General features: G+C 45.0%; 1 protein-coding gene across 5 annotated transcripts in view; it reads left to right on the top strand.

The window, feature by feature from the left end:
- The window catches only part of KCNH1 (potassium voltage-gated channel subfamily H member 1), a 330,953-nt gene that overhangs the window by 51,545 nt on the left and 257,448 nt on the right, over positions 1-21,960 (top strand). For all 5 annotated transcript variants that reach the window (XR_010599908.1, XM_065589522.1, XM_065589524.1 and 2 more), the window contains one exon: positions 20,681-21,073. Coding sequence is in view for 4 of the 5 variants with exons in the window: in XM_065589522.1 (XP_065445594.1) it covers positions 20,681-21,073 (393 nt within the window). In the remaining variant the exon portion in view is untranslated. The remainder of the gene's footprint in view (positions 1-20,680; positions 21,074-21,960) is intronic.

Genomic DNA, 21,960 nt, shown 5'->3' on the forward strand with positions numbered 1-21,960 from the left:
AGCAGCTAGGGCCCATGTTGAGTGTACAGCTTTATTATGTGGGGAAAAAACCCAACTCTGTTGCCATTAGTCACTGATGTCTACAGTAGTGCATGCTCCCAATATTGTACTCTGTCTTAAAAATATATCCAACTCCTGGAGCCCAATTCTGCCCGCAAGGATGCAATTCTTCTTCATATCATTTGGAATTGTACCCATATAAGAGTCTGACCCAACTCCCACTGAAGTCATTTACAAATTGCTTTTTGGCCAATAGGATCCTGAAATGTTTAAGACTGATTATAAACTATGCATGAGCTACTGCTAGAGTGGACAGAACCAGCTGCATAACTGCACATAGCAACACTGCAAACTGTTTAGGGAAGTGAAGGACACTAGTTAGTTGACCCTGTAAATAATTTAAGGAGGCAGAGTGTCAGGCAAGGATTTGAAAGAGGATCAAATGGCATCATGAAAAGGTCAGGCGTTGGGTGGGCTATGGTCAATGCAGATGGGTGAGTATAGAACTTACAACCACCTTTTCCAAAAGCACATACCTTTGCTATCTGAACTCAAGGAGAAAGTATTAGTAGTGTAAGGGTTTGCACCCTCTTGGTAGGGCTCTAGCCACTGGAGGGAGAGACAGTCGCAAACATCCTGCAGTGGGTTCATGTGCTTTGCCTACACGAGAACATCCATTGTCAGCAACAGGTGAAGCCGCACTGGTGATAACAGTTTAGAGAGGGTCTTCCTGATGTGGTCTTGAAAATGGGTTAGCCCAATATACCCGAGCACTTCAACCAGCCATATGGGTTGGTTGTCTGTACCAAGGAAATAGCCACAATTGCTGACAACAGGTACAAAATGTCTCAGTGCAGATAAGACTTTAGTGTAGCTAAATCTGTCATTGCTTAATGGTCTCTGTGGGAGGTGTGGGTACCCAGCACCTTTGAGAACCTACTCCAACATGTATCATGATCTCTATGAAAAATATGTGAACTCTGGCCAAGATCTGTACTATAACTTAACATGCACCTGAAATGCACATGTGTGTGGCTGTAACAGGGCAGACTAAAGAGCTTGTGTATTCTGTCTTTGAGTCTTCTCTGCACTCAGTTAATCAAGAATGAAAAACTGATAGTGTCCTATATGGCTGGCACTGCTGGAAAAATCTTCACCTTGTGGTAGCTTAGGTATGGCAGAATTTTGTGCAACTTTCTTCCCCACCTCTGCCTTCTTTACACACCTCTAAAGAACTTCAAGACCTATCATCAGTCATTCACTTGGTGGGGGAGGGATAGCTCAGTGGCTTGAGCATTGGCCTGCTAAATCCAGGGTTATGAGTTCAGCCCTTGAGGGGGCCACTTAAGGATCTAGGGCAAAATCAGTACTTGGTCCTGCTAGTGAAGGCAGGGGGCTGGACTCAATGACCTTTCAGGGTCCCTTCCAGTTATGAGATAGTATCTCCATATATAATTCTTTCCTTCACTTCAAATGTTTGTCTTTTGCCAGTGCATGCTAGAACTTAGAAACACAAGGTCAGTTTCTGATCTCATTTAATAATAATGCCTCGCTGTCATATAGCACTTTTCATTGGTACATCTAAAAGCAGTTTACAAAGGAGATAAACATCATCCCCATTTTACAGATGGGGAGCTGAGGTACAGAGGTTAAAAGCCTGCTCAATATCACCCAGCAGGCCAGTGGCAGAGCCAGGAACAGAACTCAGTTGTCCTGAGTCCTAGCTGAGTGTTCTGTCCACTAGGGATCACTGCCTCATGCTGTCAATTCACAGTTGCTCCAATGAACTCAATGAGTGGATAATATGTTCAATAAGACTTTGCACTGGTGCAGATGGCAGGTTCATTTCTACTAATAAAGGGCAGGAACTTATTTTATATGTGTGGAATGAGTTTCTTTAATTGCCACCTGGATATTGCACTCATTGTTTTAAAATGATCATTGGGTCTGATTCTGATCTCATTTACATCATTGTATATTGGGAGTAACTGTACTGAAGCCAAAGGCGTTAGACCAGAGTAAAAACTGGGTATGTGTAATCAGAAACAGGACCATTTTTCTTTACTTAGAGTGTTTGGTTTGGTCTAGCTTGGTAGCCTTCTTGTTCTATAAAAGTTTCTGGACTGTTTTGGACATGACACAATGTATTTGCAAGCTTTATGTGAGAGCTTTTTTACCACTCTGAACAAACTTCAGCCGGTTTAGAGTATTAAATTCAAGTTAAAAATTCATCCTTTTTTTCTCTACTGACTGTCAGTGATATTTGCTCTAGAAGTCTCTGTATTTATTGGAGTATTATCGTTTAAGTTAACTTAGCTCAAGAAAGGTGCTTGATTGCAAAAGGTCTTTGTTTATCCACAGAGCAGGTAAAGTGTGGGAAGTGTCAATGTATTCTACCCTCTATCAGTATGACCTGAGAGGATAATTCAGTCTTCATGCCAATTCTGTTCTTGGCCTCTCTGCTGAGAGTACTAGTTTGTGCTATGACAGTGGTGGTATGATGTAGACACTCATTCACCATGCGCTAAATTGAGACCACCGATTCATTTCATGTGGGCCACTGAACAGCTGCCAGATAGTAACAAGTTTAGATCTCTCTGGCCATGGCAAGCATAAGTTTTAATATGGAAAACTCCGAAATGCATTGTATAGTAAATGCTAAGATGTGCTATGATTTTGAAATAGACACAATGAAGTTGCAATGGAATATAAACTAATCAATACCCTTTTACGATTTGACCACCATACAGCTGACTTATGAACGATTGTCCCTGGACATTGGGCACTGTAAGTGTTCTCTGTATTGATGGTACTGGCTGATTTATTCTGTACCTTTGCCATGAAGTTCTGTGTTCACAAGATTGTTACAATTAAAAATGCAATAGGTATAACCTATAAAAGTAGTTAACTTTATAGTGGCTCTTGGCAGCACTGCTTAATAAAGGGTATACCAGCATTTCCATGGTCCACCCTCATTTTCAGGGATTTATAACTTATTAATATCTACTTCAAGTAGAAATTTAGAATGAGGGCTCTTCGCCCACCAGGTTTGTGTTTGTGTGTGTGAGAGAGAGTGAATGAATGCAAAAGGGAGATTTGGCTGCAAATGATTTTTTTTTTCCCAATCATAAAAGGCCTTAAAACAAATTACAGTGGCAACTTGTTGATTCACTTTGAGTACTGACTGTTGACACAATCCCCATTTCTGTAACTAGTGTGTGGTGAAATATTTTTATTTTGTGATATGTTAAAAATATTAATACAGCCTGGCAAAACTTTGATGAAAATTGTCACTTCTCCACTCTAAATAATATTCTATGGCTTTAAAGAGCTATTAAAACATCAGGCATTGTTACCAAAAATAATAAACACGGATAATACTATGGTAGTAGCAGATGAACCATAAATAATTGGGGCAATACTTCTATTAATAACTTTCTGAAATAAATAATTCTTTTATTGTGCTATAAACACAAAATGGAAAAAAAAAACCTCTAACATAGGCCTGTTTCACTTATTTAGGCGTGTAGTTCTGACAGTAATGAGGTATTTGCTTATTACATGTATTGGATTGCAACCAACATCAGCTGCTTACATTTTCTCCATAGTTCCTTTTAAATTCATCTTCTTCCCCCCGCCCCTCCCCTGCTGGAGCAGAAATGCATGGCTACTAGCTGGAATAGAATTGGTACATAGGCTGGTAACCACCACAGGGCTTGGGGCATATCTCCCAGGTGGGAGCTCCAAAGGGATTGTGCTTCAGGGTTGCACAAACCTTTCCAGAGCTCAGAGATGCATGGGGAGAGCATCCCCATACACCATCCTTTAAGCTGGTGCAGCATGTGCCTCTCTCTGTGCTTGGCTAGCTTTGCTGGCTGGTGCAGAGGGTGTGGGGATAAGGCCCTGCTCTTTTATGCCCCTTTGGAGTGATTCACACTCTTGGCAGCATTATAAAGGAGCCCAGCTGGGCTGTGCATCACCCCTCATGTAAGGGGCTCAAGGCAGAGAAACAGCTCTTCCCAGTTTTCCATACACCTATATAGCAGACAGGCAAAATCTAGCCCTTTGGTCATAATCTTCTTGGGTCTTTCTCTGTGTTTTTTGTGCAATGCTGGGCACGTGGCTGGTGCTTAATGACAAAAGCAACCCTGTGATGCATTTAGAATGCTCAGTTTCATTAGAGGGTTTATTCCTCCTCCAATTATTTTAAAAAAGATCCCAGGTTGGCAGCTCCAGAGACAGAAGTCATGTTGTTTATCTACAGAGCAGGTAGAGCACTGGCAAAGACAGTGCAAGCTGACCTACTGCTCTGCCTGCCTCTCCATGGGTGAGAGGATAGTTCAGTCTCTGTGGCTTTGGATTTCCTTCTGAGAATGGCAAGAAGGCCCCAGATGTGCTGATGGTGTTTGCAACATGCACATATCTCTGTGAGGAACCCAGCTAAAGCTGAGACTACCTATTATTTAAACAGGTCAAGTAGCCATCAGTTGTTAGCTATATTTGGTCCTTATCAACCTGGACCAGATTGAACTGGAGACCTAGAAGTGAAATATCTATTACTAAGCCCTGAGCCTTTAAGTTCAGTGCAGAATAGCATGATCTACAAAACAAAAAGGAAGATAGACTTAAGTCCTCTTATTTTCTATGCTGCAGTCATTTGGGCCTCTAATACATAATTAGAGAGTAATTATGTTGATAGCTGATAATATTTAAGAAAACTGAAACAGTCAAGTTGTGTATCTTCATAATGACTTGAGCCCTGAGGTCTGATTCTCCTTGCACTTAATTCAGTTGTGCATCAATGTAACTTCACTGACTTTACTGAAGTTACTCCTGATATACATCAGAGTAACTGGGACCAGAATTTGGCCCTTAGTTTCTAGGCCAGACACAGATAGATCTTACCTTTCTTTGTTTCTATCATACATATAGTGTGTGAATACATGAGTAAGTTTCCACACAGTGTTTATCTAATTTACATAAAGCAAGATTTTCAAAAGCCCTTAGTATTAATTAAGAGTTGGGGGTTTTACCATTGAGTTTAAGGGTCTCAGGATTAGGCCAATGCTGAGTGCATTTGAAAATTTCATCTGTAGAACCTAAATTCTAAAATATAGTTTACTCCTAGTAAGGACAAGTTATTTTTCCTTTCCAGGGTTTTTCACTGTCGAGATTCATGTGTATGTTTCCAGATTTAAAAGGTGGTTGTCAGGATGGTTGTCAGAATATCTGCCTGTGGCTATATTAAAGTAACAATGTCGGTAGAGATTAACGTAGATGTATGCCAAAAATGACAACCCTAGTCTCCAAGGACCTTTTGATGGCATAAGTAGTATGACCCCAAGAGGACCTCAGTGCCAGATGGACTGTACCAGTGAGTTTCAGCTGGTCTAACCAGGCCAGTGTACCCCAACTCACTACTGTCACAATTTCCATGACCCATTTTAGATACAGATTATCATATGCGAACTGGTGACAATGGTGATTAATATCATTGTGAAATGTATGAATTAACACTAGATGAGGAATTACGGTTACTCACTAATATTATGCTTTAAAGTCTGTGACCAAAAGGAGAGAATCAGTTTTTCTCTCAGACAGGAAGAAAGACAGCTACCTACCTGTCTTGTATATAAATTAAGATTAGTAGAATTAAAACAATGGAAGCCCAATTTACATATGAATTAGCAGGGGGATGGGAAGCCCACTGGAAGGAAAAACAGCATGAGATCATCATGAATCTGGGGACAAAAGTGTGAGTTTAGGAAGATATAAGGAGAGAGAAGATGCCATCTTGGTATCCATCACTGGACAGACACAAGGGGCCAGAGTTCTTCCAAGATGAGAAAGATGGGCCCTTCAACCAAGAGTATTGAAATCTCAGGGAACTGAACATAGGTGAGAAACCTGCTTAGGCAAAGATCTTTCACCTAGAAAGAAAAAGGAAACCCAGCACCTTGTTGTTCTGTGGAAGGTCCTGACTGAGAGAGAGTCAGCCATGGCTGGAAATAAAAAGATTGGTAAGAAAGCGACCTTGAACCAAGGCTGTAGCTTGTTGAGTTTAAATTTTAGACTTTTAGATGTGCATTTTCACTTTTATTTGCTTGTGACCATTTCTGCTTGTATCTCTTTTATTTGGTATCACTTAATCCATGCTCTTTTGTTCATAAACTTGTTATAGTTTTACTATAAACCAATTCAGTGCTGTGTTTGAAGAGATGGGTGTGTTTACCCCAGTTAAATGAATAAGCTGTGATGTATTGACTCTTCAGCAGAGCAGCAAACTTGATCTATTCTGTGAAAGCACAGTGGTGGGGCGCTACATCACAGAGAAGCATCTCTGAGGAGCTTGTGGGCTGGATTTCACTGATAGTTACCTACTAGGCTGGGAGATCCTTGGGGAGTTTGCTGGTGAGGAAGACGGGCTGGTGTGGCAGGAAAGTGAGACACAATCTAGTCACGAGTAAAACTCTTTCTTGCTTAGGCAGAGAGGTCACACACTGGCTCGCAGCTCTGGGTATCCCCAGCTGTGTGTTACAAGAAACAGTTGCAGTTTTGCCCTGCATTTAAGAGATGGTAAAAATGTTCTAGCAGTGGCTGGGACCATTAAGTACTAGAACTAAAATCTACTTAATTAACCTGCAGAATATCACTCTGGGATATACCTGCTATTGTCAGAGATGGGAAGTGCATGCTGACCAATTATTGCAATGGATGAGTAGTCTGGATGAGTCCTCTTGCCCATCAGATTGCATTTCAGACTTGGGACTATATCTTACCATTGCTACTTCTGCAGAACTCCCATTGAAGCCAATAGTTGGATCCACCCACAGTGATTCAAAGGGGTACACACATTGCTGTACTTCAAAGGGAAGGGCAGGAGGTATTTGCAATGCTGCCTCCATGGCAGGGCTTTCTTCAGAGGAGCACACCTCATAATTTGTGGCTGGAGCTCCATATGAGGCCTGCTGGCAAAGCTGTCCAGCGGATGTTCTGAATCAGTTCATCCATGGGCACCTACCCAAGCTGCTGCCCTAGCCAATACCGCATACTTTTGGGGGGATGGCAGTGGTAGGCTTCAGCCTCCTGATAGAGAGGGGGTTACCACCACCTTGCGTTGCCTCAAGCTTCTCCAACCATCCAAGGGCAGATTTCCTGTTGCATGGAGCCCTGGGTGAATAATGTCCAGGGCTGGCAGGATATGGCTCCAGGGATGCTTTGTGATAGCCAGGACCAAATCCTAGGCTGGAGTATTCTAAAAGGATTCTAATTACAGCCTCCCATGCTGACCCTCTCTTTTGTGGCTGTGTATGGAAGGGTGTGTGTGGGGGGTCTGGGTGTATGGGGTGAGGCTTGGCAGGGGTGACTGGGTATGGGAGGTCCAGATGCACAAGGGTTGGGTGAGAAGCTCCCCATACAGTGAGCCCTCCCCCCTCAGCTGAGGAGCAATGGGGACAGGAAGCAGGGGAGGATGATAAGCTTCTGGGGATGTGTCTGACACAGCTCTAGCCACTCTTTGCTGGGGAAGAGGAAGTCCCATCCTCTCCTTCCTCCAACCCAGCTGGGACTAGCACCTGATCCTGGATCCGGGTAGGAGCCACTGGCTGGAGTGTCCCCAGCCCTACAGTGATTTATCTCTCTGCTGGCTGCTCCAGCAATGTACCTGCACTGCTAGGGAGTGGTGTGTGACTGTTCTTGCAGCTTCCTTTTGCTTCCCTGTCAGAAAGTCATTTTTCTGTGAGGGAAGCAAAGAAATCTGCAAGGAACGTGAATTCTGTGCACGTGTAGTGGCGCAGAATTTCTCCAGGAGTAATCTATCTATGGCTCTGATCAGCCCAACACTGTGGCATTTAATTTCAGAAAGAGGAACTATGCAAAAATGAGGAGGTTAGTTAAACAGAAATTAAAAGGTACAGTGACAGAGTGAAATCCCTGCAAGTTGCATGGACACTTTTAAAATACACCATAATACAGTGGTCCCCAACCTTTTTGTGGCCAGTAGCACATTCATGATTTCAGAAGAGTGTGGCGGGTGCCAACAATTTTTCAAGGCTTATTTTGTATTTGTACATTAAATAATACAAAAAACATCATATTTAATATTACATAATATATTAATCCAGAGAGAAGAGAGAAGCCGGAGAGAATCCGTGAGGACAGAGAACACCGGCACCCGCAGCCCCGGAGTATTCTGTCCCCAGCAGGCGCGGGGCCCCGGCTTCTCTCCCCTGCTGGGCACTAGGCAGGCCCCAGGCCTACCGGGGCAGGGCCGACTCTAGGTTTTTTGCCGCCCCAAGCAAAAAATGTTTTGCCTGCCCCCCACCCCAGCCCTGGGTTCTCTCTTCCCCCACCAGTGCCCTCCCCCACCCACACCCAAATGCACATGGAAGGCATAGGGACTAACCCTCAAACCTTGTACCCGGAAAGGGATGGGGATCTAGTAAAGAGGGTTCAGGCAGAGGAGCGGGTGTGGGAGTGCTTGGGGGTTCTACACTGGCAGAGAAGTGGGGTGTGATGTACTCGCAGAGGAGGGTGGAGGAGGAGAGGGGGTATCAGGAGGGTTGTGGGAGAAGAGGTGCAGGAGAAGTGGGAGGTGTGGGAGGAGAGGGCTGGGGGAGGGTACAAGGGGAGAGGTGCAGGTGAAGGGAGAGTACAAGGGGAAGGGGGTTGGCAAGGGAGTGATGGGGGGGAGGTACAAGTGAAGAGGCTGCAAGCGGGATGGGGGGTGCAAGGGCAGAGAGGGACAGGCGCTGACAGCTGCTTCCCCAGCCCTGTGCAGGCAGAGCCGAGAGGACAGACACTGACCCTCAGGTGCCCGAGCCACGGGGGTCCCCCGGCGGGGCAGTATCCCCCGTTGCCCCCTCAGAGCCAGGCTCTGCCTCTCTCTGCCCCTGGTGCTGTAGGGACCCGGGGCAAGCAGCGCAGGGCTGAGGTGGGGGAGGTGCATGGTGTGCTGGGTCCAGGGGCAGCTCCCTGGCAGCTTGGGCTGCCCAGCCACTCACCCCATCAGCGTGCGAGCCGGGATCCACGCCCTCTGCCCATCCCGGCGGCGCCTTGCACAGCCCAATCAGGCGGGGAAATGCCGCGCCACCCTGGGGAGACTCAGAGCAGCAGCAGTGGTGGTAGCGGTGGCGGCAGCAGGACCCCTCCTCTCCCCCTGCATCCCGGGCCCCGCTTCCCTCCCTCCCCCATTTCCTCACACACTCCGGGAGCCTCTCTTGCCACCGCAGCCCGGGCTCGGCTTCAGGGGACAATGCTCTGGCTCTCCAGTGGCAGTGCTCCGGCCAGGGCCTGCTCCCAGCTTTTTGCCGCCCCAAGCAGCCCCGGAGTTCTCTGTCCCCAGCAGGCATGGGGCCACGGCTTCTTTCAGGCTTAAGCCACGGCCTCGCGCCTGCCAGGGACTGAGAACACCAGCACCTGCAGCCCCGGAGTTCTCTGTCCCCGGCAGCCATGGGGCCATGGCTTCTCTCCCCTGCTGGGCACTAGGCGGGTGCACATAAATGCCCCGGCAGGTGCCATGGTGCCCACGGGCACCGCGTTGGGGACCACTGCCATAATAGAGGCCCAACTTAAATGTATACCCCAAATTAAAAAACACAGTAAAAGAACTAAAAGAGTCACCGTGGCTTAACAACCATGTAAAAGAAGCAGTGAGAGATAAAAAGGCATCTTTTAAAAAGTGGAAGTCAAATCCTAGTGAGGTAAATAGAAAGGAGCGTAAACACTGCCAAATTAAGTGTAAAAATGTAATAAGAAATGCCAAAAAGGATTTTGAAGAACAGCTAGCCAAAAACTCAAAAGCTAATAACAAAATGTTTTTTAAGTACATCAGAAGCAGGAAGCCTGCTAAACAACCAGTGGGGCCCCTGGACGATCAAGATACAAAAGGAGCACTTAAAGACGATAAAGTCATTGCGGAGAAACTAAACGAATTCTTTGCTTCAGTCTTCACGGCTGAGGACGTTAGGGAGATTCCCAAAACTGAGCCATTCTTTGTAGGTGACAAATCTGAGGAATTGTCACAGATTGAAGTGTCACTAGAGAAGATTTTGGAATTAATTGATAAACTCAACAGTAACAAGTCACCAGGACCAGATGGCATTCACCCAAGAGTTCTAAAAGAACTCAAATGTGAAATTGCAGAACTATTAACTATGGTTTGTAACCTGTCCTTTAAATCGGCTTCTGTACCCAGTGACTGGAAGATAACTAATGTAATGCCAATATTTAAAAAGGGCTCTAGAGGTGATCCTGGCAATTACAGACCAGTAAGTCTAACATCAGTACCGGGCAAATTAGTTGAAACAATAGTAAAGAATAAAATTGTCAGACACATAGAAGAACATAACTTGTTGGCCAAAAGTCAACATGGTTTCTGTAAGGGGAAATCACGTCTATTAGAGTTCTTTGAAGGGGTCAACAAACATGTGGACAAAGGGGATTCAGTGGACATAGTGTACTTAGATTTCCAGAAAGCTTTTGACAAGGTCCCTCACCAAAGGCTCTTATGTAAATTAAGTTGTCATGGGAGAAGAGGGAAGATCCTTTCATGGATTGAGAACTGGTTAAAAGACAGGGAACAAAGGGTAGGAATAAATGGTAAATTTTCAGAATGGAGAGGGGAAACTAGTGGTGTTCCCCAAGGGTCAGTCTTAGGACCAATCCTATTCAACTTATTCATAAATGATCTGGAGAAAGGGGTAAACAGTGAGGTGGCAAAGTTTGCAGATGATACTAAACCGCTCAAGATAGTTAAGACCAAAGCAGACTGTGAAGAACTTCAAAAAGATCTCACAAAACTAAATGATTGGGCAACAAAATGAACCTTAATGTGGATAAATGTAAAGTAATGCACATTGGAAAAAATAACCCCAACTATACATGCAATATGATGGGGGCTAATTTAGCTACAACTAATCTGGAAAGAGATCTTGGAGTCATCGTGAATAGTTCTCTGAAGATGTCCATGCAGTGTGCAGTGGCAGTCAAAAAAGCAAACAGGATGTTAGGAATCATTAGAAAAGGTAGAGAATAAGATGGAGAATATCTTATTGCCCTTATATAAATCCATAGTACGCCCACATCTTGAATACTGCATACAGATGTGGTCTCCTCATCTCAAAAAAGATATACTGACATTAGAAAAAGTTCAGAAAAGGGCAACTAAAATGACTAGGGGTTTGGAACGGGTCCCACATGAGGAGAGATTAGAGGCTAGGACTTTTCAGCTTGGAAAAGAGGAGACTAAGGGGGGATATGATAGAGGTATATAAAATCATGAGTGGTGTGGAGAAAGTGAACAAGGAAAAGTTATTTACTTGTTCCCATAATATAAGAACTAGGGGCCACCAAATGAAAGTAATGGGCAGCAGGTTTAAAACAAATAAAAGGAAGTTCTTCTTCACGCAGCGCACAGTCAACTTGTGGAATTCCTTACCTGAGGAGATTGTGAAGGCTAGGACTATAACAGGGTGTGACAATGCGGTTCTGGCGGAACCCAACTGAGAGTGCCAACTCAGGACAAATTGCTCAAATAGGGCAGTTACAGCCCAAGGCTGGGGTTTTTTCCACCTCTAAGGCAAACCACCAGCCAGACTAAGAGGACTCCAGTCTCACCCCACTGGCTAACTGCAAGTCTCACAAGCAATCTCCTTAGATACTCCAGTTTCCCAGTATTACCACCAGTACCACTCGTTATGGGGACAAATGGTTATGAAAACCAATACCCCAGTAAAAGAAAAAGGTTCTCCTGATCCCAAAGGACCAAGCCCCAGACCCAGGTCAATATACGAATCAGATCTTACCCACAAATCACGCTGTTGCCGATCCTTTAGAATCTAAAATCTAAAGGTTTATTCATAAAAGGAAAAAGATAGAGATGAGAGTTAGAATTGGTTAAATGGAATCAATTACATACAGTAATGGCAAAGTTCTTGGTTCAGGCTTGCAGCAGCGATGGAATAAACTGCAGGTTCAAATCAAGTCTCTGGAATACATCCCCCGCTGGGATGGGTCCTCAGTCCTTTGTTCAAAGCTTCAGCTTGTAGCAAAGTTCCTCCAGAGGTAAGAAGCAGGATTGAAGACAAGATGGAGATCAGGCATCAGCCTTATATAGTCTTTTCCAGGTGTAAGATCACCTCTTTGTTCTTACTGTGGAAGATTACAGCAACATGGAGTCTGGAGTCACATGGGCCAGTCCCTGCATACTTTGCTGAGGTACAAGGCGTATCTGCCTTCTCTCAATGGGTCCATTGTATAGCTGATGGTCCTTAATGGGCCATCAAGCAGGCTAGGCAGAGCTAATCTCAGCTTGTCTGGGATGTCACCCAGAAGCATAGCATAAGTTTGCCATACAGACAGTATAGAGCCAATATTCATAACTTCAACTACAAAACTGATACACACATCTAGACAGCATAATCATAACCAGTAAACCATAACCTTGTCCTAGACACCCCATTTGACCCCCTTTATACAAGATTTGGGTGCCACTACAGGACCTTGGTTGCAACAATGATCTATACGGTCCCAGTTTATGTCCATAACGTCACACCCCCAACGCAAAATTGATGCAGGAAGGGATGACACAAACATCACTGACTGCATCCCAAGAGCTCCCCATCCTGGGTTCTGTCTCACTACAGCTAGTATTGGGTTAGAAGCCATACCAGTGTATAACAGAAATGGTTCATCAAAGTCATGTTCAATAACATGATTGAACCTCTTTACAAACTCAAGGTAACACTTAGTTAGAACAATAGTGGATTGGATCTGCTCTGGCAGCATGGTTCCTGTATGTGCCATGTGATCTTGCCAAGAGCTAAAGAAAACTGCTACTTTATCCATACAAGCTCGGGCCAATGTTTGGAACCCAATTAACATCGAATAAATGCAGATATTAATGTTCTTCATAGTCCAGGAATCTTGGCATTTAGCCATGAAAGCAATATGGTAGTGTGCCTCAGTCTTCCTTTTCATACAGCACATTAGGTCTGGAATGTCCTCTCCCCTGTGAAAAGTTCCCATATTGTTTATATGCATTGCCTGTGAAACCCCAGTGTAACAAGGCCTTTTAACATAACGTGTGTTTTCATGTATTCCTTTTAACATGTTCAATGAATTCTCCAAAAGATTAGGCACATTGTATATTTTTACCGTTTGTGGCAATAGCAACACATTAATTACAAAATTTAGCAATAACAACAAGTTCATTGCAAGTGTCCATCTACAGTCATGTTTGTCATGCCACCCCTTTGGCTCAATACCATTGGAGTTTGGGCATTTTAGGGTTAACCTGTGGCTTCCCTTTGCAAAATTCAGTTTTCTCTTTCCTCCTTGTCCTGCAGGATCAAACCCTGATTTCTCTTGCTTAACAGAATTCACTGGCTGATGGGTTGGGCCCTCTGTGCTAACAGCTATTAGCAAGTCCTTCCTTTCCCAGCCAGGCAAGTAATTTGCACTACCCCAGACCAGAGCCAGTCCACCAGTTTTCATATTCGTAACTGCTATCATCTCCAAGGCTGGACTCTGTCTTAAAGAGATACCACACAAATCCAAAAAGTCTGCGGGTGAGAGTTTGCTTCCTCTCCCCCGCATCCTCAAGCATTTAGCCATAAAACTGCTCTGCTCTGACACATCAGTAACCAAATCTGTCCTCAAACCCTGAAGCACAAACTGCTCATTTAAAGAATCAGAAAGGAGACATTCCTGTTCCAACACCATTGTCTCCCCAACAAGTTGGCCCCACACAGCCACTTGGTTATAGGGATGCCTCAATCCCTTAACAACTTTTACTTCCTCTGAGACCTTCTCAAAGCTACCCACACTGGATCTTTTACAAGGAAAGTTAGTGGATCCCTTCACAACAGACAATTTTTGGCTGCTAGGAACTGAAACTTCCTTGATTAAATCACTCTCACACCCTTCAATTGCAGGGAACTGCTTGCACCGAGTACCATGAGGATTCCTTTCTCCAGGAGCTTTTCTAAGCAGCAATTCACCCCTCACAGAAATTCTGCCCTTACCCTCTTCACCTAGGGCTTGCTCTAAAGGCACACTTTCCTGAGCAACAACAGACTCTGTCTGGGTCTTACTTACATTCAGGATCACCTTTGGCCCATCAGGCAGATCTCTACACAATCCCCTTTCAGGCGAACCCATAGACTTCCTAGATAAAAGGTTAGAAATACTTCCCTTCTCTTTGCCACACACAAGCTTAGGAATTTTTTCCTTTTTGCTACAAGTTGTTAAACTGTCCGTAGGTAACACAACCAAATTACCTTTCTGCTCTCCTTGTGCCCTGGCTAGGGTATCACCCTGATCAGACAGAGTTGTTACACCCTTCTCCAACCACACATGAGCAACAGGCAAAATACAAGCACCAGAACTGTTTGGTCTCTGGGATTTTGCTAAGCCACTAACTAGATGCAACCTAGTTACGGGGCCATTCTCCCCAGCAGATGCAAACTTAGGACCATTCCCTTCCTGGGCTTTGGTTGAATCCAGAACCAACTCTGAGACAACTAAATTACTCTCAACCATCACAGGCCGAAAGGCACCTTCTGTCTGCTCCACAGACAAAAAAGAGTTGGAGACGCATTTTCCTTTACTAGACATACTGTTTGGGATTTCATTTCCCTTGTCCCAGCACACCGGGCTGTTCACAGACAACTGCTTGGAGACTGGGGTAGCTTCCTCCATAGGCAAGTCAACACCCCTGACAGACACAGGCACATTTCCTTCACTGTCACTGTTCTTCGCACAGGAAACAGATAAGGTATAGGGGCACTCATCTTCCACTCTCCTTGCCTTCCCAAACTGCTGACTAGATAAAGCCATCAGCTCACAAGACTGCCTAGGCTCATCCAAAATCTCCTTGTTCTCCTCTCCCTTCGCTTGATCTAATTCCAGATTTACTTCTGAGACATTAGATAGACATTCAGAAACTTCATTCACAGCCAAACAGCTACTTTCCAAAGACAAACTTTTGGAGAAACCCTCCATAGGCACAACCTTAGGATCAATCCTCTCTTGTGCCTGGTTTGTATTAACTTGACTGACCATAGCTTTAATATCATTTCCAATCATAATATCCTTAGGGATTATGTCTTTTACTCCCACAACCATGGTGCCCTCCAATCCCTTCCATTTCAGGTGGATTTTAGCCAAAGGCACCCTGACAAAATACTTAGATAAGGCTACAACAGTTACATCTTCGCCTGGCAAATAATCTTCCTTCCTGACAAGACTTGCTTTAACCAGAGTAATATCTGCTGCGGTGTCCCTCCATGCTATACACCTCACTCCATTCACTTCTGCACTGCTAATAAACTCTGCATTATTTCCCCCATATTTAGCTTTAATGTGAGTTTTAAGGTCAAATCCTTCAGAGACAACAGAAACAGCATTTGCACACAGGGCACCAATGCTGGGCTCTGTGTGGCTTGCCTGTGAGTTTACAACAACAGGGTTAGCATTGGCCGTGGCATTTGGGGTTGCTGGTTTTGGGCTGCCCTTCAGTGTCGGGCAGTCTGGTCTCATGTGGCCCAGCATACCACAGCGATAGCATGTAACCTGCTGGGGATGCGAGTTCCTACCCTCCGGGCCCCCTTGAACTCCTTTAGAAGAGTCAGGTTTATTTTTAAATCCTTCCCTCCTCTTGAACTGGGGAGACCGGTGATCAGTTTTCCCCGGGGTTTTACACCCTTCTCGAGCCCTGTTTTGGGTATGGGCATCCGCAATCTCTGCTGCCCGTAGGACTGACTCAGGGTCCCTGTCACACACAGCTGCTCTCACATTGTCAGGCACAATGTCTAAGAACTGTTCCAAAGTTATTAAATCCAGCAGTTTTTCAAAACTCCCATGAACCTTGGCTCCCGTAACCCACTTTTTAACAAAACCCATCAGCTTATGAGCACATTCTACAAAAGTACAATCCTTAGGCATTTTAAACTCTCTAAACTTAACTCTGTAAGATTCAGGAGTAACCTTGAATCGCCTTAACACAGAATCCTTAAACCGCTCATAATTTAACGCTTCTTGTTCCCCCAAGTCATTAAACACCTCCCTGGCTTTTCCAGTCAGTCTGGTTAGCAGGACAGGCATTCGCTGACCCTCAGGGATCTGGTACAGATTGCAGAGGCGTTCAAAGGTAGACAAAAACTCCTCTATATCCTCAGTATCATTGTAAATGGGACACATCCTTTCCCAGTTTTTCTCATGGCGGGGGGGAAGTGGAGTACCAGGTGGGGATGACTTTCTCCGCTCTTCCATTACTTGGAGCTGAAGTCTGGCCGTCTCCTGTTCCATCTTGTGAGTCTCCTGTTCCATCCTGTGAGTCTCCTGCTCAGCAGCGAGCAGCTCTAGACGCCCCTTACGGGCTCTCTCTTCAGCCTCCTTCTTTCTTTGATCAGCCTCTTTCTCTCTCTCAGCAGCCTCTTTCTCTCTCTCAGCAGCCTCTTTCTCTCTCTCTCTTTCTAACTCTGCTATTTTGTGCTTCTCCAGCAATCGAAGATCTGCCAGCTTCTGTTCATGCTCAAATTGCAGTTGACTTGTCACCCTTTGCATCCTAATTTTTTCTGCATCTTCTGCAGCCTCAGGTAAGGGCTGTGCTCTTGCCCCCTGATCACTGGCTATTAGCAGATTTCTCAATTCTTCCTTTGTAGCTTTCTTTCTAAAGCTTATCCTCTTTTCTGAACACAAATTTTCCAGGGCTTTTTTCCCAAGTCCCTCATATGCTCTTTGCTCAGCCATTGCAGCAGCTCTTTAACCAACAAAACTCTCAATCCCAAAATTCAAATTTGGATAGCGTGGGGTTCTGACCCAAAGCTTAATTGACCTGGTTCTGTGGATCCAAGCACGACTACGCCACTGTGACAATGCGGTTCTGGCGGAACCCAACTGAGAGTGCCAACTCAGGACAAATTGCTCAAATAGGGCAGTTACAGCCCAAGGCTGGGGTTTTTTCCACCTCTAAGGCAAACCACCAGCCAGACTAAGAGGACTCCAGTCTCACCCCACTGGCTAACTGCAAGTCTCACAAGCAATCTCCTTAGATACTCCAGTTTCCCAGTATTACCACCAGTACCACTCGTTATGGGGACAAATGGTTATGAAAACCAATACCCCAGTAAAAGAAAAAGGTTCTCCTGATCCCAAAGGACCAAGCCCCAGACCCAGGTCAATATACGAATCAGATCTTACCCACAAATCACGCTGTTGCCGATCCTTTAGAATCTAAAATCTAAAGGTTTATTCATAAAAGGAAAAAGATAGAGATGAGAGTTAGAATTGGTTAAATGGAATCAATTACATACAGTAATGGCAAAGTTCTTGGTTCAGGCTTGCAGCAGCGATGGAATAAACTGCAGGTTCAAATCAAGTCTCTGGAATACATCCCCCGCTGGGATGGGTCCTCAGTCCTTTGTTCAAAGCTTCAGCTTGTAGCAAAGTTCCTCCAGAGGTAAGAAGCAGGATTGAAGACAAGATGGAGATCAGGCATCAGCCTTATATAGTCTTTTCCAGGTGTAAGATCACCTCTTTGTTCTTACTGTGGAAGATTACAGCAACATGGAGTCTGGAGTCACATGGGCCAGTCCCTGCATACTTTGCTGAGGTACAAGGCGTATCTGCCTTCTCTCAATGGGTCCATTGTATAGCTGATGGTCCTTAATGGGCCATCAAGCAGGCTAGGCAGAGCTAATCTCAGCTTGTCTGGGATGTCACCCAGAAGCATAGCATAAGTTTGCCATACAGACAGTATAGAGCCAATATTCATAACTTCAACTACAAAACTGATACACACATCTAGACAGCATAATCATAACCAGTAAACCATAACCTTGTCCTAGACACCCCATTTGACCCCCTTTATACAAGATTTGGGTGCCACTACAGGACCTTGGTTGCAACAATGATCTATACGGTCCCAGTTTATGTCCATAACGTCACACAGGGTTTAAAAGAGAACTAGATAAATTCATGGAGGTTAAGTCCATTAATGGCTATTAGCCAGGATGGGTAAGGAATGGTGTCCCTAGCCTCTGTCAGAGGGTGGAGATGGATGGCAGGAGAGAGATCACATGCTGCCCCCTCCTGGAGAAGATGTTGGACTCTTACAATCAGGAGGCCTGATTTTCTGCAGCCTTGCACCTCACATGGTCATTTACATCTGTGCAAAATGAGTGTGAAATGCTACCATTCTGGTGTGGTGCTGTTTTGCACTCACTCTGCACAGGTGTAAATGACCATAAAAGGTGCAGAACAACAAAGAATCCGGCCCTAGGATGCTTATACAGACAGAATCTCAGAGCTGATTGTTCTCCTTTTTTCCTTTCAGTTTAATCTGTTGGAAATAGCCATCAACTCACAAAAGATCATTTTAAAAGGTTCAGCAAAGTCTGCAAATAAAAGTCTGCATATAAATGAGATTAAAAAGCTGATGTGTGGATAACTCCTGCGAGGGCATATTGTCTGATCTCCTCCTACAGATGGCAGCAATTTATTTTCCCTTCCCCCCATTCTCCAAAGCAAATGAATTGGCATGCTAGTAGTAATAATGGGGGGAGGGGGAAAGGAAGATCTAAAAAGCTTTCCCAGACTCTACTTGTCTGGCACTGACTCACCTCCCTCTGGCAATGCCTTTGTCTTCCTCTCCATTTTCTCCTATCGCTGAGCCAATGCTTTTGAGGAAAAAAATGTAAGGGCCTGATTCTGATCTAACTGATTTCATGCCTATGTGCCTCCATTGACTTAAATGGAGTCACTCCTGATTTACACTAGCATGAGATGATCATCAGGTCCAAAAACTTCCAGGCCTGATTCTATTTAGTTATTCCAGTGTGTAAATCAGGGGTAACGGTAATGAAGGCAGTGGAGTTACACTGGGATAAAACCAATCCAAGGCCCAATTCTGAAAAGGACTTAACTTCAAACTGAGAATTGCTCAATGAGTTCTAAGCCTATGCTTAAAGTTAAGCCTTTGCTTAAGTGCTTTGCTGAATTTGGGCCTAAATGAGGTCAGAATCAGTTCTGAGGTCTTCAGATATTCAGTACTCCTGATGCCTGAATTATTTTAATGGGAAATGAAAGTTAAAAGCTGGCATAATTTACTGGGCTAATGGCACAATTTTGTGGTGTTGAAAGCAAAGTGAGCTTTACTCTTATGCCCCACAAAATAGCACAACAAAGTCCAATTAATTCATGCCACATCATAGCATCAATATAGCAGAGAATTAAAGCACCAGTGTTCAGAGACAGTGTGGTCCAGTGGTTGTGGCACTGGGCTGGGAGTAAGGAGAGCTAGGTTCTCTTCCTGGTTTTGCCAATGACCCTGTGCAAGTAACTCCTTGCCTCTGCTTCCCTTCCCACCCTTTGTCTGTCTTGTCTATTTAGATTGTAAACTCTTCAGGGCAGAATCCATCTTTTGCTATGTTTGTTTTCAGTGCCTCATGTCATGGGGCCCTGTAACAGGAAGGCCTGCCCCGTAGGGTAAGTCTATACTGCAGCTGGGAGTGAACCCCCCAGCCAGGGGAGACACATTCATGCTAGTGGGGCTAAAAATAGCATCGTGGATGTTGTGGCTTGGGCCGGAGCTCAGGCTCTCAAGCCGACCCGATCCCCTGGGTCTAAGCTTGTGTGGCCAGCCTGTGTCTCCACCGCACCCGCAATGCCCACACTGCTGTTTTTAGTCAGGTCGCTCGAGCCCCACTAGTGCGAGTCCGTCTACCTGGGCGGGAAGCTCACTCCCACTAGCAGGGCAAATATACCCTTAAGGGCCAAGAAGCCTAAACTAGCCAGCCCTGTTCCATTAGCCCTGCCTGTGCCATAGGTAGCTGCTTCCCAGCCTAAGAGGGCTGGACTAACTGGGGTCAGGTGACACCCTGAAACATCTGGGTCTCATGGGAGAGCTGAGAAAACTCTGTTTGCAGGAAGAACCACAGGGAGCAAGTTGGGCTCTTGTGGGAGGGTCTGGAAGGACTCCAGGAAAGTAGCCAGCATCCTATGTCGGAGTAGGGAAGATAGAAAGGTAGCTCCAAGAGGAGCTGAGACTGTGAAGGGACTCCAGGGAAGCATGCTGATTTAGTTGGGAATTAGTCCTACTTTGAGCAGGGGGTTGGACTAGATGACCTCCTGAGGTCCCTTCCAACCCTGATATTCTATGGTTCTATGATTCTATGCTCCATCCCAGAGCAGAGAGACTTAAAGGGAGCCCAGAAAGTGCTCAGAAGAGGAACCAAAGTGAGGCAAAAGTACTTTTGGATTGTTTGGAGTTGTGTGGACTGAATTTTGAAAGTGACCTAGCTGGAAGACTGAACCATGTCTATTCTCTGGGAGAGAGACAAAACCCTGGTGATGGGAAAATGAGGCAGAGTGCTGGCAGGAGCCATGCTTGGCCAGCAGGGGGTGCTATGGGACAGCCATGCCCTGTGACAGACCCTGATCTGGGGTTGGCATCAAATTGCTACCATAATGCAAATAGGAAGCTACCATAAAAACGAATAGTGAAAGGATGTAGAGGCAACCGGTTAATTTAAAAGGCTTCTGTTGTACTTGCAACTCTTCAGTGTTAAAAGGAGTCTCAGCTTCTTGTAATGGGCACTATTTCTATGAAACGTTTTGCTGAGCTCAATAATCAAGAGTGAAAAATGTTTCCTTTTTTCTGAACTATCTGTTGTTCCAGGTACTGCAGCTGGGCTCTGAAATCCTTCCACAGTACAAACAAGAGGCACCAAAGACTCCACCACATATCATTTTACATTATTGTGTTTTCAAGACCACCTGGGACTGGATCATCCTGATTTTAACCTTCTACACTGCTATTTTGGTCCCTTACAACGTCTCCTTTAAAACCAAACAGAACAACGTGGCCTGGCTGGTGGTAGATAGTATTGTAGATGTCATTTTTTTAGTAGACATTGTGCTTAATTTCCATACCACTTTCGTTGGGCCGGCCGGAGAGGTGATCTCAGACCCGAAGCTGATCCGCATGAACTACCTGAAGACCTGGTTTGTGATTGATCTGCTTTCATGCTTGCCATACGACGTCATCAATGCATTTGAGAATGTCGATGAGGTTAGTATACCAGGCTCATTTCCAGGGCTTTATTTTTTTTCTTTTAATGTTTGCCTCCCCCCAAAAGAAGGAATGAATACTTGTAAATACGCTGGCTTAGTGTATGAGCATGTCTCCCTTGAGTAGCTATCTACAGCAATTGCTGCTGCTTATTCATGGCTATGCAACATAATATAGATATTGTCTTGCACACATCACCTCCTAACCCAGGGCTGGGCCTAGATGTGTTGCCACCCAGGGTGGAAAACCACTTGGTCCCCTGCCCTGAGCGGACCAGCCAAGTGTGTATGCCAAAAAAAAAAAAGGGGCAAATGACGTAGTGCCCCTAGAAGTTATTGCTCAGGGCAACAGCCCTGCTTGCTGGCCCTATCTCCTCCCACTGGTGATCAAATAACATCTCTTTGGCAATTAGTGGCAATTTTTATAGGAGAAAGTAAGATCAGGAGCGTATTCACTGTTTTTATCCAGCTGTCTTTAATTTGATGTAGCAGCCAGAAAGGAGGAGGACAGCCAGCATGATATGGCTAGCGAGCTCTCTACAGACTATGGTGGGTCCATGCACCACAGTTTGGAAGACATGGCATACCAAACATTTATCTGAAACTACCCTTCTCCAGCTTGTTTTGATGACTTAAGGTCTAGGAGAAGGGGCAGAAGAGAGGGATCATGGGACCTTCCCTCCCTCCTTGCTCCCTTTCTTCAGGGCTAGCCACAAGACAGCTGGGGAGCACAGACATTCCCCTGGGCTAATCCCACCAATGACAAACTAGGGGGGTAGGTTGTAGCTTTAACAGTTTTACTTTTAGTCATTTAGACTAGACTGATCACCTTTTATATTAGTCACATGTGCAAATAGTTTATAAAGGGCAGTTAGATAACTAATATCT

The sequence above is a fragment of the Chrysemys picta genome, chromosome 3 (assembly GCF_011386835.1).
Source record: "Chrysemys picta bellii isolate R12L10 chromosome 3, ASM1138683v2, whole genome shotgun sequence".
Taxonomy (NCBI): domain Eukaryota; kingdom Metazoa; phylum Chordata; order Testudines; family Emydidae; genus Chrysemys; species Chrysemys picta.